Below are 21,203 nucleotides of genomic sequence, written 5' to 3' on the forward strand. Positions count from 1 at the left end.
AAACAAATATTGTTTTACGCTTTTTCTTTTTTATAGTTGGCCAGAAAACCACAGAACCTTAAGCAGAAAGTGACATGAATGAGAACATCTGCCCGGCTTGTACCGGATCCGGGGGTGTTAGGTACAAGGCGAAGTCCCCAGAATAAGGATTTGCTTCATTTTGGTGCAGAGTTTCTAGTAGTTTGTGGTTACTACTGTTACAGGCAGATGCCGTCTGCATAATACAGCCAGCACCGCCTCAACCCCCTCCATGCATGTGGACCCCGGCACAAACACGCAGGTACATCCTTTTATGCTAAGACATTAATAATTCTACAATTATCACACACAACTTATATACAGAAACCTCCCAACCGTCCCCGATCCAATGGGACTCTCCGGCTGTCGCTGGAGGTCGGGGCCATGTCCTGACGAGCTGTGTTCTGTCAGGACAGTCCGTGTAGTACAAGAAAGTCTCATGCCGAGCTGCTGTGATCGCTCCTGGAGAGGGGCAGCATCCGCTCCGTACGCCTCATACACGCCCGGCTCCGCTCCGTACACCTCGCACACGCCCGGCTTCGCTCCGCACGCTTCGTACACACACGGCTCCGCTCCGTACACCTCGTACACACCCAGCTCCGCTCCGCACGCCTCGTACACGCCCGGCTCCGCTCCGCACACCTCGTACACGCCCGGCTCCGCTTCGCACGCTTCGTATACACACGGCTCCGCTCCGTACACCTCATACACACCCAGCTCCGCTCCGCACGCCTCGTACACACCCGGCTCCGCTCCATACACCTCGTACACGCCCAGCTCCGCTCCGCACGCCTCGTACACGTTCGGCTCCGCTCCGCACACCTCGCACGCGCGCGGCTCCGCTCCGCACACCTCGCACGCGCGCGGCTCCGTACACCTCCCACGCGCGCGGCTCCGCTCCGTACACCTCGTACGCGCGCGGCTCCGCTCCGTACACCTCGTACGCGCGCGGCTCCGCTCCGTACACCTCGTACGCGCGCGGCTCCGCTCCGTATACGCGCGGCTCCGCTCCGTACGCCTCGTACACGCGCGGCTCCGCTCAGTACGCCTCGTACACACCCGGCTCCGCTCAGTACGCCTCGTACACACCCGGCTCCGCTCAGTACGCCTCGTACACACCCGGCTCCGCTCAGTACGCCTCGTACACACCCGGCTCCGCTCCGTACGCCTCGTACACACCCGGCTCCGCTCCGTACGCCTCGTACACGCGGCTCCGCTCCGTACGCCTCGTACACGCGGCTCCGCTCCGTACGCCTCGTACACGCGGCTCCGCTCCGTACGCCTCGTACACGCGGCTCCGCTCCGTACGCCTCGTACACGCGGCTCCGCTCCGTACGCCTCGTACACGCGGCTCCGCTCCGTACGCCTCGTACACGCGGCTCCGCTCCGTACGCCTCGTACACGCGGCTCCGCTCCGTACGCCTCGTACACGCGGCTCCGCTCCGTACGCCTCGTACACACGCGGCTCCGCTCCGTACGCCTCGTACACACGCGGCTCCGCTCCGTACGCCTCGTACACACGCGGCTCCGCTCCGTACGCCTCGTACACACGCGGCTCCGCTCCGTACGCCTCGTACACACGCGGCTCCGCTCCGTACGCCTCGTACACACGCGGCTCCGCTCCGTACGCCTCGTACACACGCGGCTCCGCTCCGTACGCCTCGTACACACGCGGCTCTGCTCCGTACGCCTCGTACACACGCGGCTCCGCTCCGTACACCTCGTACACACGCGGCTCCGCTCCGTACACCTCGTACACACGCGGCTCCGCTCCGTACACCTCGTACACACGCGGCTCCGCTCCGTACACCTCGTACACACGCGGCTCCGCTCCGTACACCTCGTACACACGCGGCTCCGCTCCGTACACCTCGTACACACGCGGCTCCGCTCCGTACACCTCGTACACACGCGGCTCCGCTCCGTACACCTCGTACACACGTGGCTCCGCTCCGTACACCTCGTACACACGCGGCTCTGCTCCGTACGCCTCGTACACACGCGGCTCTGCTCCGTACGCCTCGTACACACGCGGCTCTGCTCCGTACACCTCGTACACACGTGGCTCTGCTACATCCACACTGTAAACCCCTCCTGACCCCACACATAAACTTCAGCTCATCCAGCACCATGACAACCAGCACAGCAGAGTCCTGCATCCACTGAGGCCCCTGATCATGTGACCCCTGACTCCTCCCCTCCTGTGACCTCATCACAGCTCCTGTGCGCACAGAGCAGCCATATATGTGGTGGCGGCTCTGCAGGTGGAGGTATGTGGAGACCCCCATTACTGGGCGCAGGGGGCATTAACCCCTTCAGCACGGAGACTCTTTTGGGGTCTTGTGTTGCCCCTTAATAAGAATCATAAGGTTTTTGTTCTGTTTACTGTAATAGATACATACGACCCAACTATGGAGACAGGAGGGGAGGAAACGTATTGTTCTCATAGTACAGGGCCCCTTTACTGCCCCACAGTGTAATACCCCCATTATGCCCCTTATGCAGGATGTATGATGCCCCCACAGTGTAATGCCCCCATTATGCCCCTTATGTAGTATGTATGATGCCCCCACAGTGTAATGCCCCCATTATGCCCCTTATGCAGGAGGTATGATGCCCCCCACAGTGTAATGCCCCCATTATGCCCCTTATACAGGATGTATGATGCCCCCACACAGTGTAATGCCCCCATTATGCCCCTTATACAGTATGTATGATGCCCCCCACAGTGTAATGCCCCCATTTTGCAGGATGTATGATGCCCCCACACAGTATAATGCCCCCCATTATGCCCCTTATGCAGTGTGTATGATGCCCCTTATGCAGGATGCCCCCCACAGTGTAATGCCCCCATTATGCCCCTTATACAGGATGTATGATGCCCCCACACAGTGTAATGCCCCCATTATGCCCCTTATACAGTATGTATGATGCCCCCCACAGTGTAATGCCCCCATTTTGCAGGATGTATGATGCCCCCACACAGTGTAATGCCCCCATTATGCCCCTTATACAGTATGTATGATGCCCCTCACAGTGTAATGCCCCCATTATTCCCCTTATGCAGTATGTGTGATGCCCCCACACAGTGTAATGCCCCCATTATGCCCCTTATGCAGGATGTATGATGCCCCCACACAGTGTAATGCCCCCATTATGCCCCTTATACAGTATGTATGATGCCCCACACAGTGTAATGCCCCCATTATGCCCCTTATGCAGGATGTATGATGCCCCCACACAGTGTAATGCCCCCATTATGCCCCTTATGCAGGATGTATGATGCCCCCACACAGTATAATGCCCCCATTATGCCCCTTATGCAGGATGTATGATGCTCCACACAGTGTAATTCCCCCAATATGCCCCTTATGCAGGATGTATGATGCCCCCACACAGTGTAATGCCCCCATTATGCCCCTTATGCAGGATGTATGGTGCCCCCACACAGTGTAATGCCCCTTATGCAGGATGTGCGATGCCCCCACACAGTGTAATGTACCCACAGTACCGCCTGAGGTCATACAGTTAGAATAAGTCCTGAGGTTTTACAGTTGGAATAATCCCTCTAGAATTGGTTTTACCTTTGCCTGCTCCCCTATATGTATACCCTCGAGCATGTATATGACGCGCCCCCTGGGTCGTGGGGTACTCGGTGCCCGGCCGGTCGTTGCTAGGGGAGATGTCACAGTGGCGGTGACCCGGTCCATGACCCAGGGCGGTCAATAAAAAGGTGACAATTTACAGGGGATTTATAGTTTTTATATAAATGTTCATGACGCCACCTGTGGTATGCGGCTAAAGGGAGCCGCCACTGCGGAGCAGGTCCTCTGGAGCTGTTGTTAATGCAGCAGAGTTGGTTTAGCTCTCCACAGGTAGACTTTAGCTCCAGGGCTGTGCTGAGATGTTATAGATGTTGCAATTGTGGTGCGGTGTAGTGCAGGGGGTGATGGCGCAGCGATTATTTCTCAGAGACAGCGGGGTGCAGTCTTCAGGGTTTACTCACAGTTGTTAAGTTCCTCAGGTTACACTTTCCGGATTACAACCACCCACGTCGTGCTGCTTTCACCGGACAGGGGTTCAGCAATCCCTCAGGTATTTCAAGAGTGCCTGACAGGACCCCGTTCTATATGTCCTTCTCAGCCGTCTTCCTGCGCTGGTGTGTGACCCACTACTCGGTAGCGTCAGCCCTCCCTGGGAAAAGGTGTACTCGGACGGCGGGCCAGTGTTTGTAGGGGTGGATGCAGTCACGGCCTTGGCCCTGTCCGTGCCCAGGGCGCACACATTAAAAATATGGGCTTTAGTGGAAGAGTGGTTATTTGTCGACTACGCCACCTGTGGTTTCTGGTGAGGACCACCAGCGCTGCAGCAGTCCTCTAAGGCCGGTGTTTTGGCTGCCAGGATGTTATAGCTCCCCGCAGGTGGAGCTAGGCCTCAGGGCAGGGTAGAAGTGCAGTGCAGAGGAATGGTGGTCGCGGTGCCGCGCAGAAATGAGAGAGAAGAGGCGGTGTATGAAGTCATCCAGGTTTTTACTCACGGTAGACTTGTTTTCAGCCACAAAGCTTCTCTTTGTTCCTCACGGCATACTGCGGCCACCAGGATGGGGTTCAGCACACTCCGGGTAGCTCGGCTGCACCAGACAAAACCCCTGCACCGGAATGTTCCTCTCTCCTACCGTACTAGAACCGCCTCGTGCCCCATTAAAGTCCCGTACAGGTACTGCAATGTCCGTTGAAGGTGACTTCTAGCACCCGGACCGCCTAAGTCCTTTATTGGTGACTGGAGTGTAAACATGGCTCAAGGCTGGGGTCCCTCTGGATAGACGCAGATTAAAGGAATACAGGTGGTGACTCCGCTCCGTCCGTATTCCCCCTGGGATCCACTTCAGCCTCCGGACTTTTCTGACAGAGACATGGAGTACAAAGTCAGATAATCGGGGACCGGTACCCCCTTTTGCGGCGGGAGTCTCTCTGACCCAGTCAGAACAAGGGTAGCCGGTGGCGACTCCGCTCCGTCAGCACCCGTTGAGATCCTTTCGCCTGTGGAGCTCTTCTCCTCTGCTCCCCTCCTAGGCCCTCTTACTTGGACAGAGCTTGCTGTGACTGAATTCTGCCCAAGTCCCCTATCTCAAGGCCTGAGACCGGGCATCGCAGCCTCCTGAGGCATCTGCAGCTTGTACTGTCTGGCTCCTCCAGGGAACTGCGACCAAAGACCCTGTATTAAAGATGGACTCCATATTTATATGGATCCATTGGTGTAACCGTAAAGTGCTTCCTCCATCCTCACTCACTAAGATTCCCCCTACTTTTGGTTCCCCCCATACTCCTCCATTCAGGACCGGGGCAGCACATTGTGCTCTAAACCCCCTTCAGAATGGGAGTGTGTAGTGTGGATGTGTGGTGGGGTCCGGTGTGGTGCTCCATCCTTACCTCAGAGAGGAAGTACCACACCTCTTTCCATGAGGTGCAGTACACCTGTGGTGACTGAACCCCTCAGGGGTGCCACACTGGCGCTCACCCTCCTTGCCCTGAGCCTCGCCAAACAATGTCCCAAGCCGGTATCCTCGGATCTTTCTGGGCAACCTGGAGTTCCCTGGATCCTATGTGGTTACCTTTTTGGCGACTTGAGTGCGGATGTGGCAACTGCACCCTGAAAGTACAGAAGCCTCCGGTTTCTAGTTGAACTTTGTAATTGTCACTAGTTAGGGGCCGGTCCCCTCTGCGGCTCGATCCCTCCACCGCCTGGCAGATTCGGGCGTACGGGTGGCCTCCAGCACTGCCCGTACCCCTGGGATCCCTTCCTCGTTCCTGGAGCCTTCCTCCTGCTCCTCTCCTCCTCAGTCTGTCCTGGGCCTCTCTCTAGGCCCTCCTCCTGAGCCGAGCACTTGCAGAGCTCCTGCTCCCAACTCTTCCTCTCAGACTGCTCTGACTGACTGACCTGTCCTTTCAAGATGGCTTCACTCTATATACTGTCCTAACAAGTGCTCATCTGAACTTCTTCCTCCACCCACACCCACTACATGGTTCCCCCTATTTTGGTCCCCCCCCACTCCAGCCAGGGACAGGGCTCAGCAGGAAGCACGAGGCATCTTGCCCCTCCTGCTGGTCTGGAGTAGTGTAGTGTTGGATGCAAGTGTTTGGGTCCTGGGCAGCACTCTATCCTTACCTGAGAGTGAGATACCACACCTCTGGGTGAGATGCAGTACCTCTGTGGCGACTGAACTCGCAGGGGCGCCACATATACATGCATGTAGGGGAGCAGGCCTTTCTAGATATCGAGGCTTTGTACACTAATATACCGCATGAGGATGGTATCAGAGGAGTAAGACATTTATTGAAATCGAGATCAATGGAGTGTAGCAGACATAATGACTTCATGGAGAATCTTCTAAAATTCACTCTTACTCATTACGTATTGCTTTTTGACAGGAAGTACTTCCACCAGCTCAGGGGTACTGCTAACCTATTCCTGGGCTGGTGGGAGGAATCCACAATATTCAGGGATGATCATAAGTGATGACATCCATATATTGGTGTATGATACAAATATATTGACTACATTTTTATCATCTGGTCAGGGACGAGTGAACAATGTTTTGAATTTGTCAGGGAACTCAATATCCATAGAGTGGGCCTGAGATTTATATCAGAGTTTAATTATTACCAGTTGCCGTTCTTGGATGTACTAATCAAGAAAGATTGGGATGGGACCCTAAGAACACACATCTACCATAAACCTTCAAGCACTAATAAACTATTGAAGTGGGATAACCACCAACCCATCTCCATAAAAAGAGGAATACCCAAGGGCCAATTTTTATGGTTGAGAGGGTACTGCTCTAATGTCACAGATTTTAATATACAGGCAATAGACCTGAACATCAGATTCAGGGAAAAAGGGTACTCATGGAACATTTTGGATTTCACATCGTTTGCAGAAAAATGGGAGGGCCAAACGCTCCTCCATACCAATCCATGAGACTAAGAAAAATATTGGACTACACGAGTAAGAAAAACTTATGACAGAGTGACTGTATCTTTCATATCCTCAGAAAACACTGGGATATACTTGTGACTATCCCGGACCTGAGGGTGCTGTGGGATCTATTCCTACAATAACTTTCAGAAAGGGTCGGTCCATTAGGGACCATTTAGTGCATAATTTCTATAAAAAACCTGCACCCAAGGGGACTTGGCTAGATAGAAGAATCTGCTGTTTCTTTAGATTTGAAGGACATTGTACATGTAATTGGATGAGACCATGTAAATGTTTCTTGAGCTCCTCCATGGTTGAAATCTTTTTTCCAGTGGGATTATTCGAACTGTAAAACCTCAGGACTAGTATATATGGTCACATGCACCTGCCCCCTAGATTATGTAGGCAAGATCAAGAGGGAGTCTAGGAGGAGGGTGGGGGGCATTTGGGTGATATATGCCATGGTTGGGAAACCCCATTAGTGAGAGACATGAACAGTGTACATTGCGGTGAAACCGGAGACATCTCCTTTTGTATCATTGTGGTTGTTAAACCCAATGTGAGAGGAGGAGATCACAATAGATGTAGCCTCAAAAAAGAAAGTGAGTGGATTGTTAGGGGCCAGTGAATCCAGTCTAAGGGACTCAATGAGCAAATTTCCTATGCCTGTTTAGTGTGAATACAGACCCATTCTGGATTATATTTTTGGATTGTATACTCTACCCATTGCTACTTGGTTCCCTGTGAATGGGGTTTACATATTGTTGTACTTCATCGAGATATCTGAGCTTCTATATCTGAATTATTACTTATCAATTATATTCCACTTATACTATTTCATAATTAACAAGTGTGGTGATCCTTGTGTATCTCTAATTGTGCAATAGAGGGGAAATTTGACCATTTAGGAGTATACTGTGGGCCATCATCCCATATTTTTTGTAGTGATAAAGTAGACCTACATGCTTATTGCATGATGGGAGAATGTGCAATACTTGTTTTTAGTCTCCCATGACGCTGATCTCAGAGATAGAAAAATCCTATGTTGGTGGAATGCAATCTAAAACCATTATGCGCTCTGGTGTGGAACGCATGCTTCCGAGACTGTGATGCACTCCGGCATGGAACGCACATGTCCGGGCACCTTTGTGCTTTCTGCCCGCCCCTCTCCGTTGTTTTGTGCTGAATTGTGGGGAGTACTTGAGAATTTATTTTTGTTCCATCTGTCTTTAGTTGATCCCACTGATGCATCAGATAAGTCCTCAGAGAATTTTAATTAGAGGAAGCCATGGACACATTAGGATTTGTGAAGCTGACCTCCGCTCTCCTCTATTTCCTTTGAATTTGTTTTGTGACTTGTATTTCAGAACAGTAGCTCTTGGTTTGTTTTATTTCCATGTGTAAATTGAATTTGACTCGTAGTCTTTGATATCTCTTTCAAACTTAGTTTTTTTGATGTCTGAGATCCATCCTCCAGACTTTGTAAATTCTTTTGCATATTTTGAGTTTTGTATCCAATAAGGCTTCTACACTAGGCGGAATACTTTCAACTAGTTATTTTCAAGAAACAAATATCAAACGCAATGTGACTTGGTTATCCTATAAGTTTTTTTTTTAAATGTGGACATTCATCCTGTAAAGCATGCAACTATGTTTATAAAACCGACACATTTGAAGAAAACCTAATGGGACAGCAATTTGCAATACACAATTTCATCAATTGTAACACTATAGGGGTCATCTATTTAATAGAGTGTATAGAGAGTTAACTACAATATGTGGGATGCACGTCAGGTCCGCAAAAAACTATATTAGCAGACAATTATCCGACACCATCAATCCCACAACATTAAACGTGTCTGTGGTTTCAAGACACTTTTCACAAAAACATAACGCGGGTGCTCGGGTTCAACATATTGCGGATCGGATAGACAGATTGCTGGGTGGAGCTGGGGAAAACCCACCGTTCATGGTACACATTGGTACTAATGACAAAGTTAGAGGGAGGTGGAAGGTCCTTAAAAATTAGTACAGGGAAGCTGAAGACCAGGACCTCAAAGGTGGTGTTTTCACAAATACTGCCGGTGCCACCTGCGTCTTTCTCCACCTGCGTCACTAGAAAGACGTCGGGAGCTTAGGGAGATAAATCAATGGCTTAGAAATTAGTGCAGGAAGGAAGGGTTTGGGCTCATGGAGAACTGTGCCGATTTCGCTATTGGCTACAGGCTCTACGGTAGGGATGGGTTGCATCTCAATAGGGGAAGGTGCAGCTTTGCGGGGGGAAAATATGGTCAGACGGATGGGGGAGCTTTTAAACTAAGATCTGGGGGGAGGGTAGTCATGCTTATAAGGGGTTAGATAGACTAGACAGAGTGGGAGAGTGGGGGGGCTGGGATAAGCAAGGAAAGTAAGGAGTTGAGTAGGAGTAGGAAATTTGCTAATTGTATTAAATGTCTGCTAGCAAATGCAAGAAGTCTTGCAAACAAAATGGCTGAACTGGAGACTCTTATGTCGGTCAGAGAATACGATGTGGTGGGTATTACAGAAACCTGGCTGGATGAAAGCCATGACTGGGTGACAAATATAGAGGGATACACTACATTTAGAAAGGACAGGAAAGAGAAAAAAGGTGGAGGGATGTGTATTTTCGTAAGATCCAACTTAAAATCTGTGCTCAATGACAACATTGGTGGGAGCTGCGACAATGTAGAGTCAATTTGGGTAAATGTACATGGGGATGGCAATAATGGAAAGCTGCTAAGAGGAGTTTGTTACAAGCCTCCTAATATAGCTGAACTTCTAGAGGACGAAATGTTGGAACAAATTAAAAATGCAGCAAATAATAATAGGGTCCTTATTATGGGGGATTTTAACTATCCAGATTTTCATTTGGACATAGAATCTTTTGTGCTAAAAGCTGCAAATTCTTATCCACAGTTCAGAACAATTACCTCTCTCAGTTGGTAGATGAACCAACCAGGGGAGGTAATCTGCTGGATCTGGTGCTGTCAAATAGACCAGATACAATTTCAGATCTAGAGGTCCGGGAGCATTTGGGAAACAGCGACCATAATATGATAAGTTTCAATGTAATATTTAATAAAACATTTCAAAATGAAAATGCTAAAACCTGGAACTTTAGGAAAGCTGATTTCAACAAATTAAGGGAAGAGCTTAATTGTGTACACTGGGACCATATCATGGTAACTGGGAATACCAAATGTAAATGGGTCATGTTTAAGGAAATACTACTAGATTCCTGTAGAAAATTTATACCCTGGAATAAAAAGGAACCAGGAATAAAAAGAAACCATTATGGATAAATAAGACAAAAACAAAGGGCATTCAAAATCTTGAAGGCCGAGAATACTGAAATAGCATTTCAGTAGTATAAAGACCTAAATAAGAAATGTAAAAAAGAAATCAACCTAGCAAAATTATCTACAGAGAAATAAATTGACAGAGACATTAAATTCCCAAAAATGTTATGCATACATCAATGCCAAAAAGAGTAAATCAGATGGTATTGGCCCCTTAAAAGACAATAATAACAAGATAATTATAGAGGACAAAGAAAAGGCTGAGATATTAAGCAGACACTTTTCATACGTGTTCACCAACAAACAGTCTGTTTCAGGGTTCTTTCAAGAGGGCAAAAATCAAAGTTCACCTCCTAATATAACTAGTTTAACACAAAAAGAAGTACGCCTGCGTCTGAGCAAATTAAACATTGTCAAATCCCCTGGACCAGATGGTATTCATCCACGGATACTGAGGGAATTGAGCTCAGTAATTGACAAACCGCTGCATCTCGTATTCTTAGACACTCTTGTAACAGGGGTAGTGCCACAGGATTGGAGGATAGCAAATGTACCGATATTTAAGAAGGTGGATCCAGGTAACTACCGTCCGGTAAGTCTGACATCAGTAGTGTGCATAGTTTTTGAGGGCATCATAAGAGATGACCTGCAGAGATATATTGCAGAGAATAATATAATAAATGATAATCAGCACGGATTCATGAAAAATAGGTTGTGTCTAACCAACATGTTGGGGTTCTATGAGGGGATAAGTGCAAATCTAGATGTTGCTAATGTGGCTGATGTGATTTACCTGGACTTTGCAAAGGCATTTGATACTGTACCACATAGCAGCCTTATACTGAAGCTACAGAAGCAATGACTTGGGGGAACTATATGTAGATGGGTAAGGAATTGGCTAAATGATAGGAAACAAAGAGTCGTCATAAATGGTACATTCTCTAAATAGGACATAGTCAGCAGTGGGGTGCTACAGGGATCTGTGCTAGGACCAATTCTTTTTAACCTCTTTATTAATGACCTTGGGAATGGAATTGTAAGTAAAGTGACAGTTTTTGCTGACGATACCAAACTATGTAGGATATTAAAATCTGATCTTGACATTACAATATTGCAGAACGATCTGGATAAGATGACTGAATGGGCAAACACTTGGCAGATTAAGTTTAATGTAGATAAATGTAGAGTAATGCACATAAGATGGAGTAATCCTATTGCTGCATATACATTAAGTGGGAGTATACTCAGGACTACAGAACAGGAGAAGGATTTTGGTATTCTGGTTACAAGTAAGCTGAGCAGCAGTACTCAATGTCAAGCAGCAGCCGCAAAAGCAAACAAGATTTTAGGGTGTATAAAAAGAGAAATAAAATCCTACAATCCCAACGTATTGTTACCCCTTTATAAATCACTGGTGAGGCCACATCTGGAATATGGGATCCAGTTTTGGGCTCCACATTTTAAAAAGGATATTCAGAAGTTAGAGTCAGTTCAAAGGCAGCAACTAGATTATTATATAGAATGGTAGACCTCTCATATGATGAGCGGTTGAAAAAGTTGAGCTTGTTTAGCTTAGAAAAACGACGCCTCAGAGGGGATCTCATCTACATGTATAGATATATGTGTGGTCAATACAAAGGTCTAGCACATGACTTATTCCTTCCAAAGACTATACTAAGGACCAGGGGGCAATCATTACGGGTGAAAGAAAGGTGATTCCGGCACCTAAACAGGAAATGGTTCTTTGCAGTAAGAGCAGTTGGGCTGTGGAATGCCCTACTACAGTAGGTAGTAATGGCAGACACTATATCAGCTTTCAAAAAAGGGCTGAATGATTTCCTTGACACAGGTAACATTGTGGGTTACAGTTAAATTATACAAAATGTTACACCTATAGTAGTACATTTGATCCAGGGTTCTTGTACTGATCGCTTTTTCTCGGGGTCAAGAAGGATGCAAATTGTCTGAATGTGTCCTGGGGTTTTTGCCTTCTTCTGGATCAACAGATTTAAGTACAGGGATTTTAGTAATACCATATGAGTAATACAAAAAATAAAACTAATTAAAAAATTATAAACTGGTTCATTTGTAACTGTAATAGTGCAGTAATAATAAAAATGGTAATACATTTGTGAGGCCTGGTTCCAGTAAGTTAGTTTAGTGTTAGCGTAGGGAGTACAATTGGGGGAGAAAGGTTGAACTTGATGGACCTAGGTCTTTATTCAACCTACGTTACTATGTTACTATGTATAAAGGGGATATCATATCCTTCAGATTTTAGGAATAGAAAAGGCTTATAAACCATTAAAAGGCGGAGATATGAAAAGAAAAATGTTAAATAGAGAGTCACATTGGATTTTTAAATTACAAACTAGAGCCCCACAGGGAATGAACATCAGACAGGATTTAATATTACAGTGCAATTAATTGTATTTGATTTTATTGAATATCTCATGCATGAGTTGTATTTGTGTATTATTGTGACGCTGAGTCACTTTTCACAGCCAAGCTGTGAGACGGAATAGCCGAGGAGTCCGGAGTTAAAAGCCAGTAGGGTACGTCATAAACAGAAGGAAGAGGCAAAGGCTTAGTCAGGTAACGTTACGTTGGTCAGAATACCAGGAGGATAGCGGATCAGAGCAGAAGGGGTTAAACAGATGGATGGTCAGAACAAGGTCCAAGGTCAGGCAACAGAAGATCAATACACAGAGAAACAAACCTCACACTAGCTGAATGTACGTCTGGCAGAGGTCAGGGAGAAACAGCTAGATATGTAGCCTGGCAGTCACCTGGAATGATGAACACCTGGAGATAGCCAGTGCCTCCCAGTCTCAGATTGGACAGCCAAGCTGTCAATCAACACACTGACTGCTTCAGCACGCCCCTGTACCAGATTGGACCACCGAGCTGTCAAAGTACCGACCGCTCCAGCATGCCCCTGTACAAGATTGGACGGCTGAGCTGTCAGTAACTGCATCCCAGACACAGTGAGGGGTGGAACTGTGACAATTATCTTTTCCTTCCATACAGTACAGGGTCAAATTGTCTGAGAAGTACTCAGTAATCAACGGACACCCAGGTGTTTGAAAGGGAAGGATATAAAAGTATCAGAGACTCACATGTTGCAAACCATGAATAAGCCTTGGTTTGGTATGTGGGCACTTGGCGGTATGCCATCACAACAGTTTTTATGAATTTACAATAAATGAGAGGTTTTAACAATATAGACAATGCTGGAGAATTCATCTCTCCTCCTTTCTCTACTTGAAATGTCCCTGACCAGGGCGGCTCCAGTGATCTTTAGACAAAGTGCATTGAATAAACAGTGAGCTGACCTCCCTCTCCATTTTCCCATTATACGCATGTTTTCCCTATAGTGACAAATATTTATTTTTGCTAAAACTGTGATATTTTCACTTAAACTTTTTTTTAAACCTTTTTTATAAACTTTTTTAAACAACTTTCATTAGTGCGATCATACAACATACAAACCTTTGATTGCTCAGGTGATGCACTGTACTACTGTAGTGCCGTGTATTATCACTGCCTGTCAGTGCAATAGTAACGACCCCATACACATGAGATAAGTATTGGTTGAATGGTCATTTGGCAGATGGCTATCTCTCCCGACTCCCCCATTCACACAAATATTCCAGCTTTCCTGTGGTCTGTATGACTGACTGCATCTGTAGGGAGGCCCCCAAATACATTATATAGTCGACCAAAACCCCCCAAATCAGTGCTTTCATGCAACTTTAGTCTAATATTTAAGGGTGGCGTTAAAAGGTAACTTATTGGACGCTGCCTCTGGCCCGGCCTAATAGACTTTTGTACATTGCAGGCCCAGAAACCATTATTAGGCATTTAAGTATTGTAGGAACTATACCATTGAGCACTTGGGGAAGAAGGGGCATTGGGCCAAACTCTGTCACACCTTCTTAGATACCATGTTTGCTTTTTGCAGGAGCAAGTGGTTAAGCTGCCAGGGATTTTGTTGCAGCCGCACCTGTCTCATCCTTGCTGTGTACATCTATGTTCTGGTGCCCAAAAGAGTTCATATAAAAACAAAAACAAATGTTTAACTTGTTAAAAAATAATATGTGTCTTCTGCTTTTTGCATGTTTTTTCTTTTTACAAGAATTGTTGGTGACCATTTTCTTTTGAAACATTTTAATATCTGCTTTTTTTCTGGGGTTTTTCTTGTAATATAGGAAAGCCTAAGGCCAGAAATAAACCCCATAATACACTGTACACGTAGACTTTGGTATCAAATAATTGCTGTCCGCGGTGTTTGTGCAATCAAAACAGCTTTTATAAAAGCCTCAAACTTCTGTGTGTTAATCAGACATGAGCGGTAACTTGATAGAAGATTACAGTCCGGGGAAGACGGGAAACATTCATACAGACAGCCGGTGTTGATGTGTTTAGTCACGGTTTGTGACTAAATATGTTTTTAGGGCCGTAGTAGAAGATGTTGCCTCATCATGTAGTTATTTCTCATTTCACGTGAAATTAATATCTCCTGCAGTACTGCTAATGCCAGTGTCGGAAAATGAGACGAGAATTAGTGGTATGGAAGATAAGTCTATGAGAAACGTATTCAGCTGCAGACTCCGAGGAAGAAATTGCTTGTTGTCTGTGGCCTAAAATATAAAGGTTTTATTACTAGATGTAAAGAAAAAACTAAAAACTGTAAAATCATAAATCTTATATGTTTCCCCTCATTATGTCCAATAGTTGTATTATACCAACAGGATTTTTATGATGTTCCATCGGCTCATCATCTCCTCATTCAGGTCTCTACAACACCGGATCCTCTCAGTGGAGATCTTCTATATAAGAAAATTTTCCTGATTTATCCATCAAAGATGGATATGGACAGGGACAAGATGGCGGAGAGGATATTACACCTCACCCTAGAGATCCTCTTCCGGCTTACTGGAGAGGTGAGAGATTCTGATGACATCACATTTAATCATTCTTATCTATGGGAATAACAGATGAACTGAACTGGAGAGGTGAGGACTCTGGAAATGTCTGTTGTGAGATTTATTAATGTGTCTTTCCATAACCAGGATTACACAGTAGTGAAGAAGACCTCTAGTGAGTGCTGTCAGGACCCTGTGTCTGAGGGATGGGGAAAACCCCTGAGACTAATCACGGGGCCTCCACCTCACCCCTTGATACACGAGGACATCAATGACCAGAAGATCCTAGAACTCACCTACAAGATGATTGAGCTTCTGATTGGAGAGGTGACATTACTGGGAATGTGGGGACATTATACAGTAACGCTATGAAGGGATTGTGGAGATGACGGTATCAATGTATGTGTCAGGTTCCTATACGGTGTCAGGATGTCGCCGTCTATTTCTCCATGGAGGAGTGGGAGTATTTAGAAGGACACAAAGATCTGTACAGGGACGTCATGATGAAGATTCCCCAGCCCCTCACATCACCAGGTAATAGACAGGACTAAATACACGCAGCTTACAATTATCTGTATGAAAATAATTAATTCAGTCCCTGTATGTGTTTCCTCCAGATCTATCCAGTAAGAGGACAACACCAGAGAGATATCCCCGTCCTCTTCTTCCACAGGACTGTAAACAAGAAGATCCCAATGTTCCTCAGGATCATCAGGTAGATGGAGAGAAGGTGTCATGAGATCTCCCCTACAATGTGTAGACGGCTGTAAAGGTCTTGTGTTCAGTCTTGTTTTATCCACAAATATTTATATTTGTGTAATGAGAACGGTGGAGATGACGGGATTAGAGCTGATCATAGATGTGACTTCTCCATCTTACTTCTATAATATTTGTTCCAGAGTGAAGATCAGACCCATATTAATACTACAGAGACATATGTGATGGGTGATGAGCAGTGTAAAGAGGAGATTCCTATATATGACTACCCAGGTGAGTCGTAACCACTAAATGCAGTGAACTCACAGATTCTTCTCAGTCACCGGCTGTGGCTGCTTTATCGGTGGTGTAGTCCGGTCGTATCACAATCGTGGATCACCATTTTGCCGCTCGACCACAACATTCTCCTCTGTCCGAAAATGTTCAAGTTACTTTGTGAAATTGTGAAAGACCTTTTCTATAGAACTTACAACCTGGAGGATCCACCTACCCCCTAGGATTAGAAGACACTGTCCGTTACCTGCCCAGATCTGTAAACTACAAAGCCAAATGACAGCGTACGTAGAATGTGCTGACAAGTTAGAAAATCACTTGAAGAAAAATATTATGACGGGCCTGTAAGAGAAAGCGGAGGGTAATGATGCTGTTGGCTTCCTAGATCCCTGATATCTTATTGGATGAATCTACCTTCTCGCCCTTCTGTGCTGCTGAATGTGCTCATATGGTCCTTACAAGACACTGTACAATAACAGCAGAGTTTCCCTTTATCTTGACTTTTCAATTTCTTTTCAACAAAACTAACTTCAAACAGGATTGCGATAAGCTACACTAAAAACATTACACCTGTGCCATGATATATCTCTAAGCTGTGCGTGGCTGATGGCTGTAATATACATTTATTCACGTCTGCAGGAGATGTGCTGGCATGGCTCGAGCCCTGGTTTCATGGATTCACTCCACGTCATAAATTCCATTATGTTTTCAATCCTAAGGAATTCAGATTACTGCACAATCTCTCCTGAAATGGGGGCGCTAATACTTTCTCTACTCTGCTGGTCAGAATTCATAGTAGCTCCAATGGTCCACCATAAATGAGTGCAACTCCGGTTTAGTGTTGGATTTCTCCCTTCATACATACGTTGTTGTTGTTGGGGATGTTACATGTTTTTATATTCTTTTTTTTTTTTTTACCAGTTCATTCAGTATGATAGCTTCATTGTAGTGGGATCGGCTTTCCTCACTTATATGACTCTGTAACTCCCTGGTAGCCTTTCAAAAAGATCTCCATTGCCTCTTCCAAATGCCCAAGCTCTAAATTTAAGACACCTCAGGTCTGCACTATTATAAAAAGTTCACTTTAAATGTCTAATATTTCTTCTTGAAACTAATCTGCCAGAAAATATTGTCCCTTAAGATAGTTTAGATTGCCAAGAGCCACCGAGCCCCATACTCTAATTACTCCCATCACCAGCGCCGCCTGCAGAATGAGTAAGGCATCTCCTGGTGACAGAAGCAGATTCACAGGATCAGATCCCAGAGGAGATGGGACAAACCATTTGCAGAAGCCCTAATATGACAAAATGTCAGAAAACCAGAGCAGTAGAAATCCCCATAAAGTGACTTCATTTTGGAAATTACAACTCTCAGTGAATTAATCTATAGGAGTATTGATTATTTTGACTACACAGGCATTTTCTGAAAATTAGCCCTGGATGTTGGAGAGTAAAAATTGCATATTGGCCATTTTATTACCCAACACATAGTGCTCAGATTGTGCTCCAGGAGACACATCGTAAATTAAGTGGGTTCTTCTCATTATAGTAATGCCAAATACATAGATGCTAAATGTGTTTTGGGCGCACTGCAAGGCTCAGAAGTGAGGGTGAGATTTGACTTCGGAAAAGAAGATATTGCTGGATTGGTTTATGGAAGCCATGCTGATTATCAAGAGCCTTTGAGCCACTAATAATGTGGAAACCTCTGTTTTTCCACTGACAGATGATGGACCTGAGTGGGGGCTTGTTTTTGTGTGGGATGAGTGGAAGTTTTTATTGGTATCATTTTTGCCTACATAACATTGTTTGATGGCTTCTTATTCCATATTTTGGAGGCAGAATGAACAGTTGGACACCACGCTCTACTGGTTCATCCTATGAGGTTTTCTATTAGATTGTGAACTGTCATTCGGTCAATAACTTGCCATTTCTACAGACATTTTAAGTACAATTAACACAAGAATCCCATAGAAAAATAAATAAAGATTGCATACCACTTCTAAATCAATCTAAACAAACACATCCCTGGGCTACATGCTAGTCCAGGGAAATGAAGATATATATGCTCAAGTTTAAAAATCTATTTTATTAGACACAAATCTAAAAAATAGAGGAATATTTAAAATATTTTAAATATTCCTCTATTTTTTAGATTTGTGTCTAATAAAATTGATTTTTAAACTTGAGCATATATCTCTTCATTTCCCTGGATTAGCATGTAGCCCAGGGATGTGTTTGTTTAGACATTTTAAGTAGAAATGTTCAAAAACATAAATTTCAAGGACATTTTATTCAAAATTAATAATTGTTTTTTTTTTCTTGGCAGATGACTGTACCAGAAGATCAGAGGGACAGGAGATTTTTAAATCTGACGATCTTGAGATCCCACAGGATACAATTGAAGTGAATGCCATTACTCCAGATATACCATCATCCCTTCACAGCAAACATCAATCATCTGATCCTATGAAACATGTCCTATCTTCTGATTCATTACCAACTACTAAGGAAAATGAAAATAAAATAAGCATTAAAAAACGAACTGCTCCTAAAGCAAAGAAATCATTTTTATGTTCAGAAAATGGAAATAGTTTTACCCTCGAAAAGTCTATTCTTAAACCTCAAAAAATACAAACAGCGGACAATAGATATTTTTGTTCCAAATGTGGAAAATATTTTAACCAAAAATCAGTTTTTGTTGATCACCAGAGAACCCACACAGAGGAGAAGCCTTTTTCATGTTCAGAATGTGGGAAATGTTTTAATCGTAAAAAGTTTCTTCATAGACACAAGAGAACTCACACAGGGGAGAAGCCCTTTTCCTGTTTAGAATGTGGGAAATATTTTAACCGGAAAGACCATCTTGATAACCACCAGAGAACCCACACAGGGGAGAAGCCCTTTTCCTGTTCAGAATGTGGGAAATGTTTTAACCGGAAAGAGCATCTTGATAACCACCAGAGAACCCACACAGGCGAGAAGCCCTTTTCCTGTTCAGAATGTGGGAAATGTTTTAATCGTAAAATGATTCTTGATAGACACAAGAGCACCCACATAGGGGAGAAGCCCTTTTCCTGTTCAGAATGTGGGAAATGTTTTAACAAGAAATCAGGTTTGCTTAAGCACCAGAGAACCCACACAGGGGAGAAGCCTTTTTTTTGTTCAGAATGTGGGAAATATTTTAACCATAAATCAGTTTTGGTTACGCACCAGAGAACCCACACAGGGGAGAAGCCCTTTTCATGTTCAGAATGTGGGAAATGTTTTAACCTTAAATCAGCTTTGGTTACGCACCAGAGAACCCACACAGGGGAGAAGCCCTTTTCATGTTCAGAATGTGGGAAATGTTTTACCCATAAATCGGATTTGGTTAAGCACCAGAGAACCCACACAGGGGAGAAGCCTTTTTCATGTTCAGATTGTGGGAAATGTTTTAACCAGAAATCCAATTTGATTAGGCACCAGAGAACCCACACAGGGTAGAAGCCTTTTTTCTAATCTTTTTTTTAATCCAATACATTTTTATTGAGATTTATTCATTAGTTGTTTTTTTTTGTTTTTTATAAAACAAGAAACCAGTACATACAATAATAAAATAACATACCATAGGGATGACATACATGCATCTCTCCTATATATCCTTTCAGCTTGCCCATTACCGCCTGATAACTTGCAGTTCTAATACCGCTCTCCATTGATCCTCAGAAATTGGACCTATATCTCCATCCATTTTTGTCTAGCTGGAGAAGGAAATTTTGTTAAATAATTATCAAGAAGGACTCAGTAAATATCAGAAATATGACCCTTAGTATTTCCCTTCTCTAATACCAACTTAACAATAGTATTATTTTCTACCCAAAAGGGCGTCCATCTTGATTGTGCATTAAATGAATGCCGAAACTGTAGATATTTATACAATTGTTTGTCAACCCAAATCCCCCCTTTAATTGATCAAAGGACTTAAGTATCCCTTCACACAATATGTTTTATATCGTATATATTCCTTTATCCTCCCAACTCCAAAATCCCTCTAATTTACAGAACTCAGCATATTTATTATTAAACCATATAGGTGTAGATTCATTGCAGTCTCCTATTTCCATTATATCTTTACCCCTATCCCAGACCTTGTAGAGTAGAGCAAGTGTAGGGTATATTGATTTCTTGTGTGCGAGGTCATTCAGTTCCACTATATGAATAGGAATATTCCACCGTGTTCCTGAGGTAATTAACCCCTTAATACTATTTGGGTTTGCAGCGCTATGCCACCCACCCAAATGTGACAATTGCGCTGCAATATAATATATTAGTGCATTAGGAATCGCCAATCCACCAGATTCCTTGTCACTTTGTAGATATTCACATTTTATCCTAGCCGATTTCTTTTTCATATAAGAGAATGAAACTTGCTATGAATTTTCTGAAAATGGGAATTATGGATCCAAATAGGGGCATTATCCAGAATGTATGAGTTGGGGCATCTATATAATTTTTAATAAATTCCCTCTTCCTACAGCTGATAATGGTAATCTCCACCACGCATCGATTTTCTTTTTATACTTTTCCAGAAGAAGATATAGAATCAGTGCAATGTAATCCGGAGATCTTTTTGTTATACTTATACTCGGTATTAGAATTTCTCCACCGTTCGTATTCGTGTATGTTCTAATATGCTCGAATTAGGGATATCATCAAATGGTAGAATAACCGACTTATCCCAATTAATGGACAGGCCTGACCATTCACCAAACTCTCCAATAATGTTCAGAATAGGATCAGTAGACTTCTGGATATCACCTACAGTAGAAACCAGAAGTTTCCATACACTATGTAAAAAGACACATTTGCAGGTTTTTCTCAATATCGGACATGAAATCAGAATAAACCTTTCCCGTTTTAGGTAAATTAGGATTACCATCATTTATAATATTTGCCAAACGCCAGAATAATGAGAGAGAGAGACTGTTTTA

General features: G+C 44.5%; 1 protein-coding gene across 1 annotated transcript; it reads left to right on the plus strand.

The window, feature by feature from the left end:
• Positions 1-2,231: 2,231 nt before the first annotated feature.
• On the plus strand, positions 2,232-20,058 carry LOC141198714 (uncharacterized). The gene is made up of 7 exons (XM_073663131.1): positions 2,232-2,288; positions 15,068-15,259; positions 15,389-15,568; positions 15,652-15,775; positions 15,859-15,956; positions 16,141-16,231; positions 18,560-20,058. The coding sequence occupies exons 2-7, from the start codon at positions 15,182-15,184 to the stop codon at positions 19,714-19,716; spliced, it is 1,728 nt and encodes a 575-aa protein (XP_073519232.1). The 5' UTR covers positions 2,232-2,288; positions 15,068-15,181; the 3' UTR covers positions 19,717-20,058.
• Positions 20,059-21,203: the final 1,145 nt, after the last annotated feature.

Source organism: Phyllobates terribilis, unplaced genomic scaffold, assembly GCF_046119375.1.
Source record: "Phyllobates terribilis strain yellow unplaced genomic scaffold, ASM4611937v1 Scaffold_99__1_contigs__length_5935540, whole genome shotgun sequence".
Taxonomy (NCBI): Eukaryota; Metazoa; Chordata; class Amphibia; order Anura; family Dendrobatidae; genus Phyllobates; species Phyllobates terribilis.

What these genes read in the sequence shown, in the direction of transcription:
- LOC141198714 (XM_073663131.1), top strand. Translation starts at nt 15,182, where the DNA reads ATGGATATGGACAGGGACAAGATGGCGGAGAGGATATTACACCTCACC. An exon ending in TTGAGCTTCTGATTGGAGAG is followed by an intron (nt 15,569 to 15,651) that starts GTGACATTACTG and finishes TGTATGTGTCAG; the next exon opens with GTTCCTATACGGTGTCAGGA. An exon ending in ATGTTCCTCAGGATCATCAG is followed by an intron (nt 15,957 to 16,140) that starts GTAGATGGAGAG and finishes TATTTGTTCCAG; the next exon opens with AGTGAAGATCAGACCCATAT.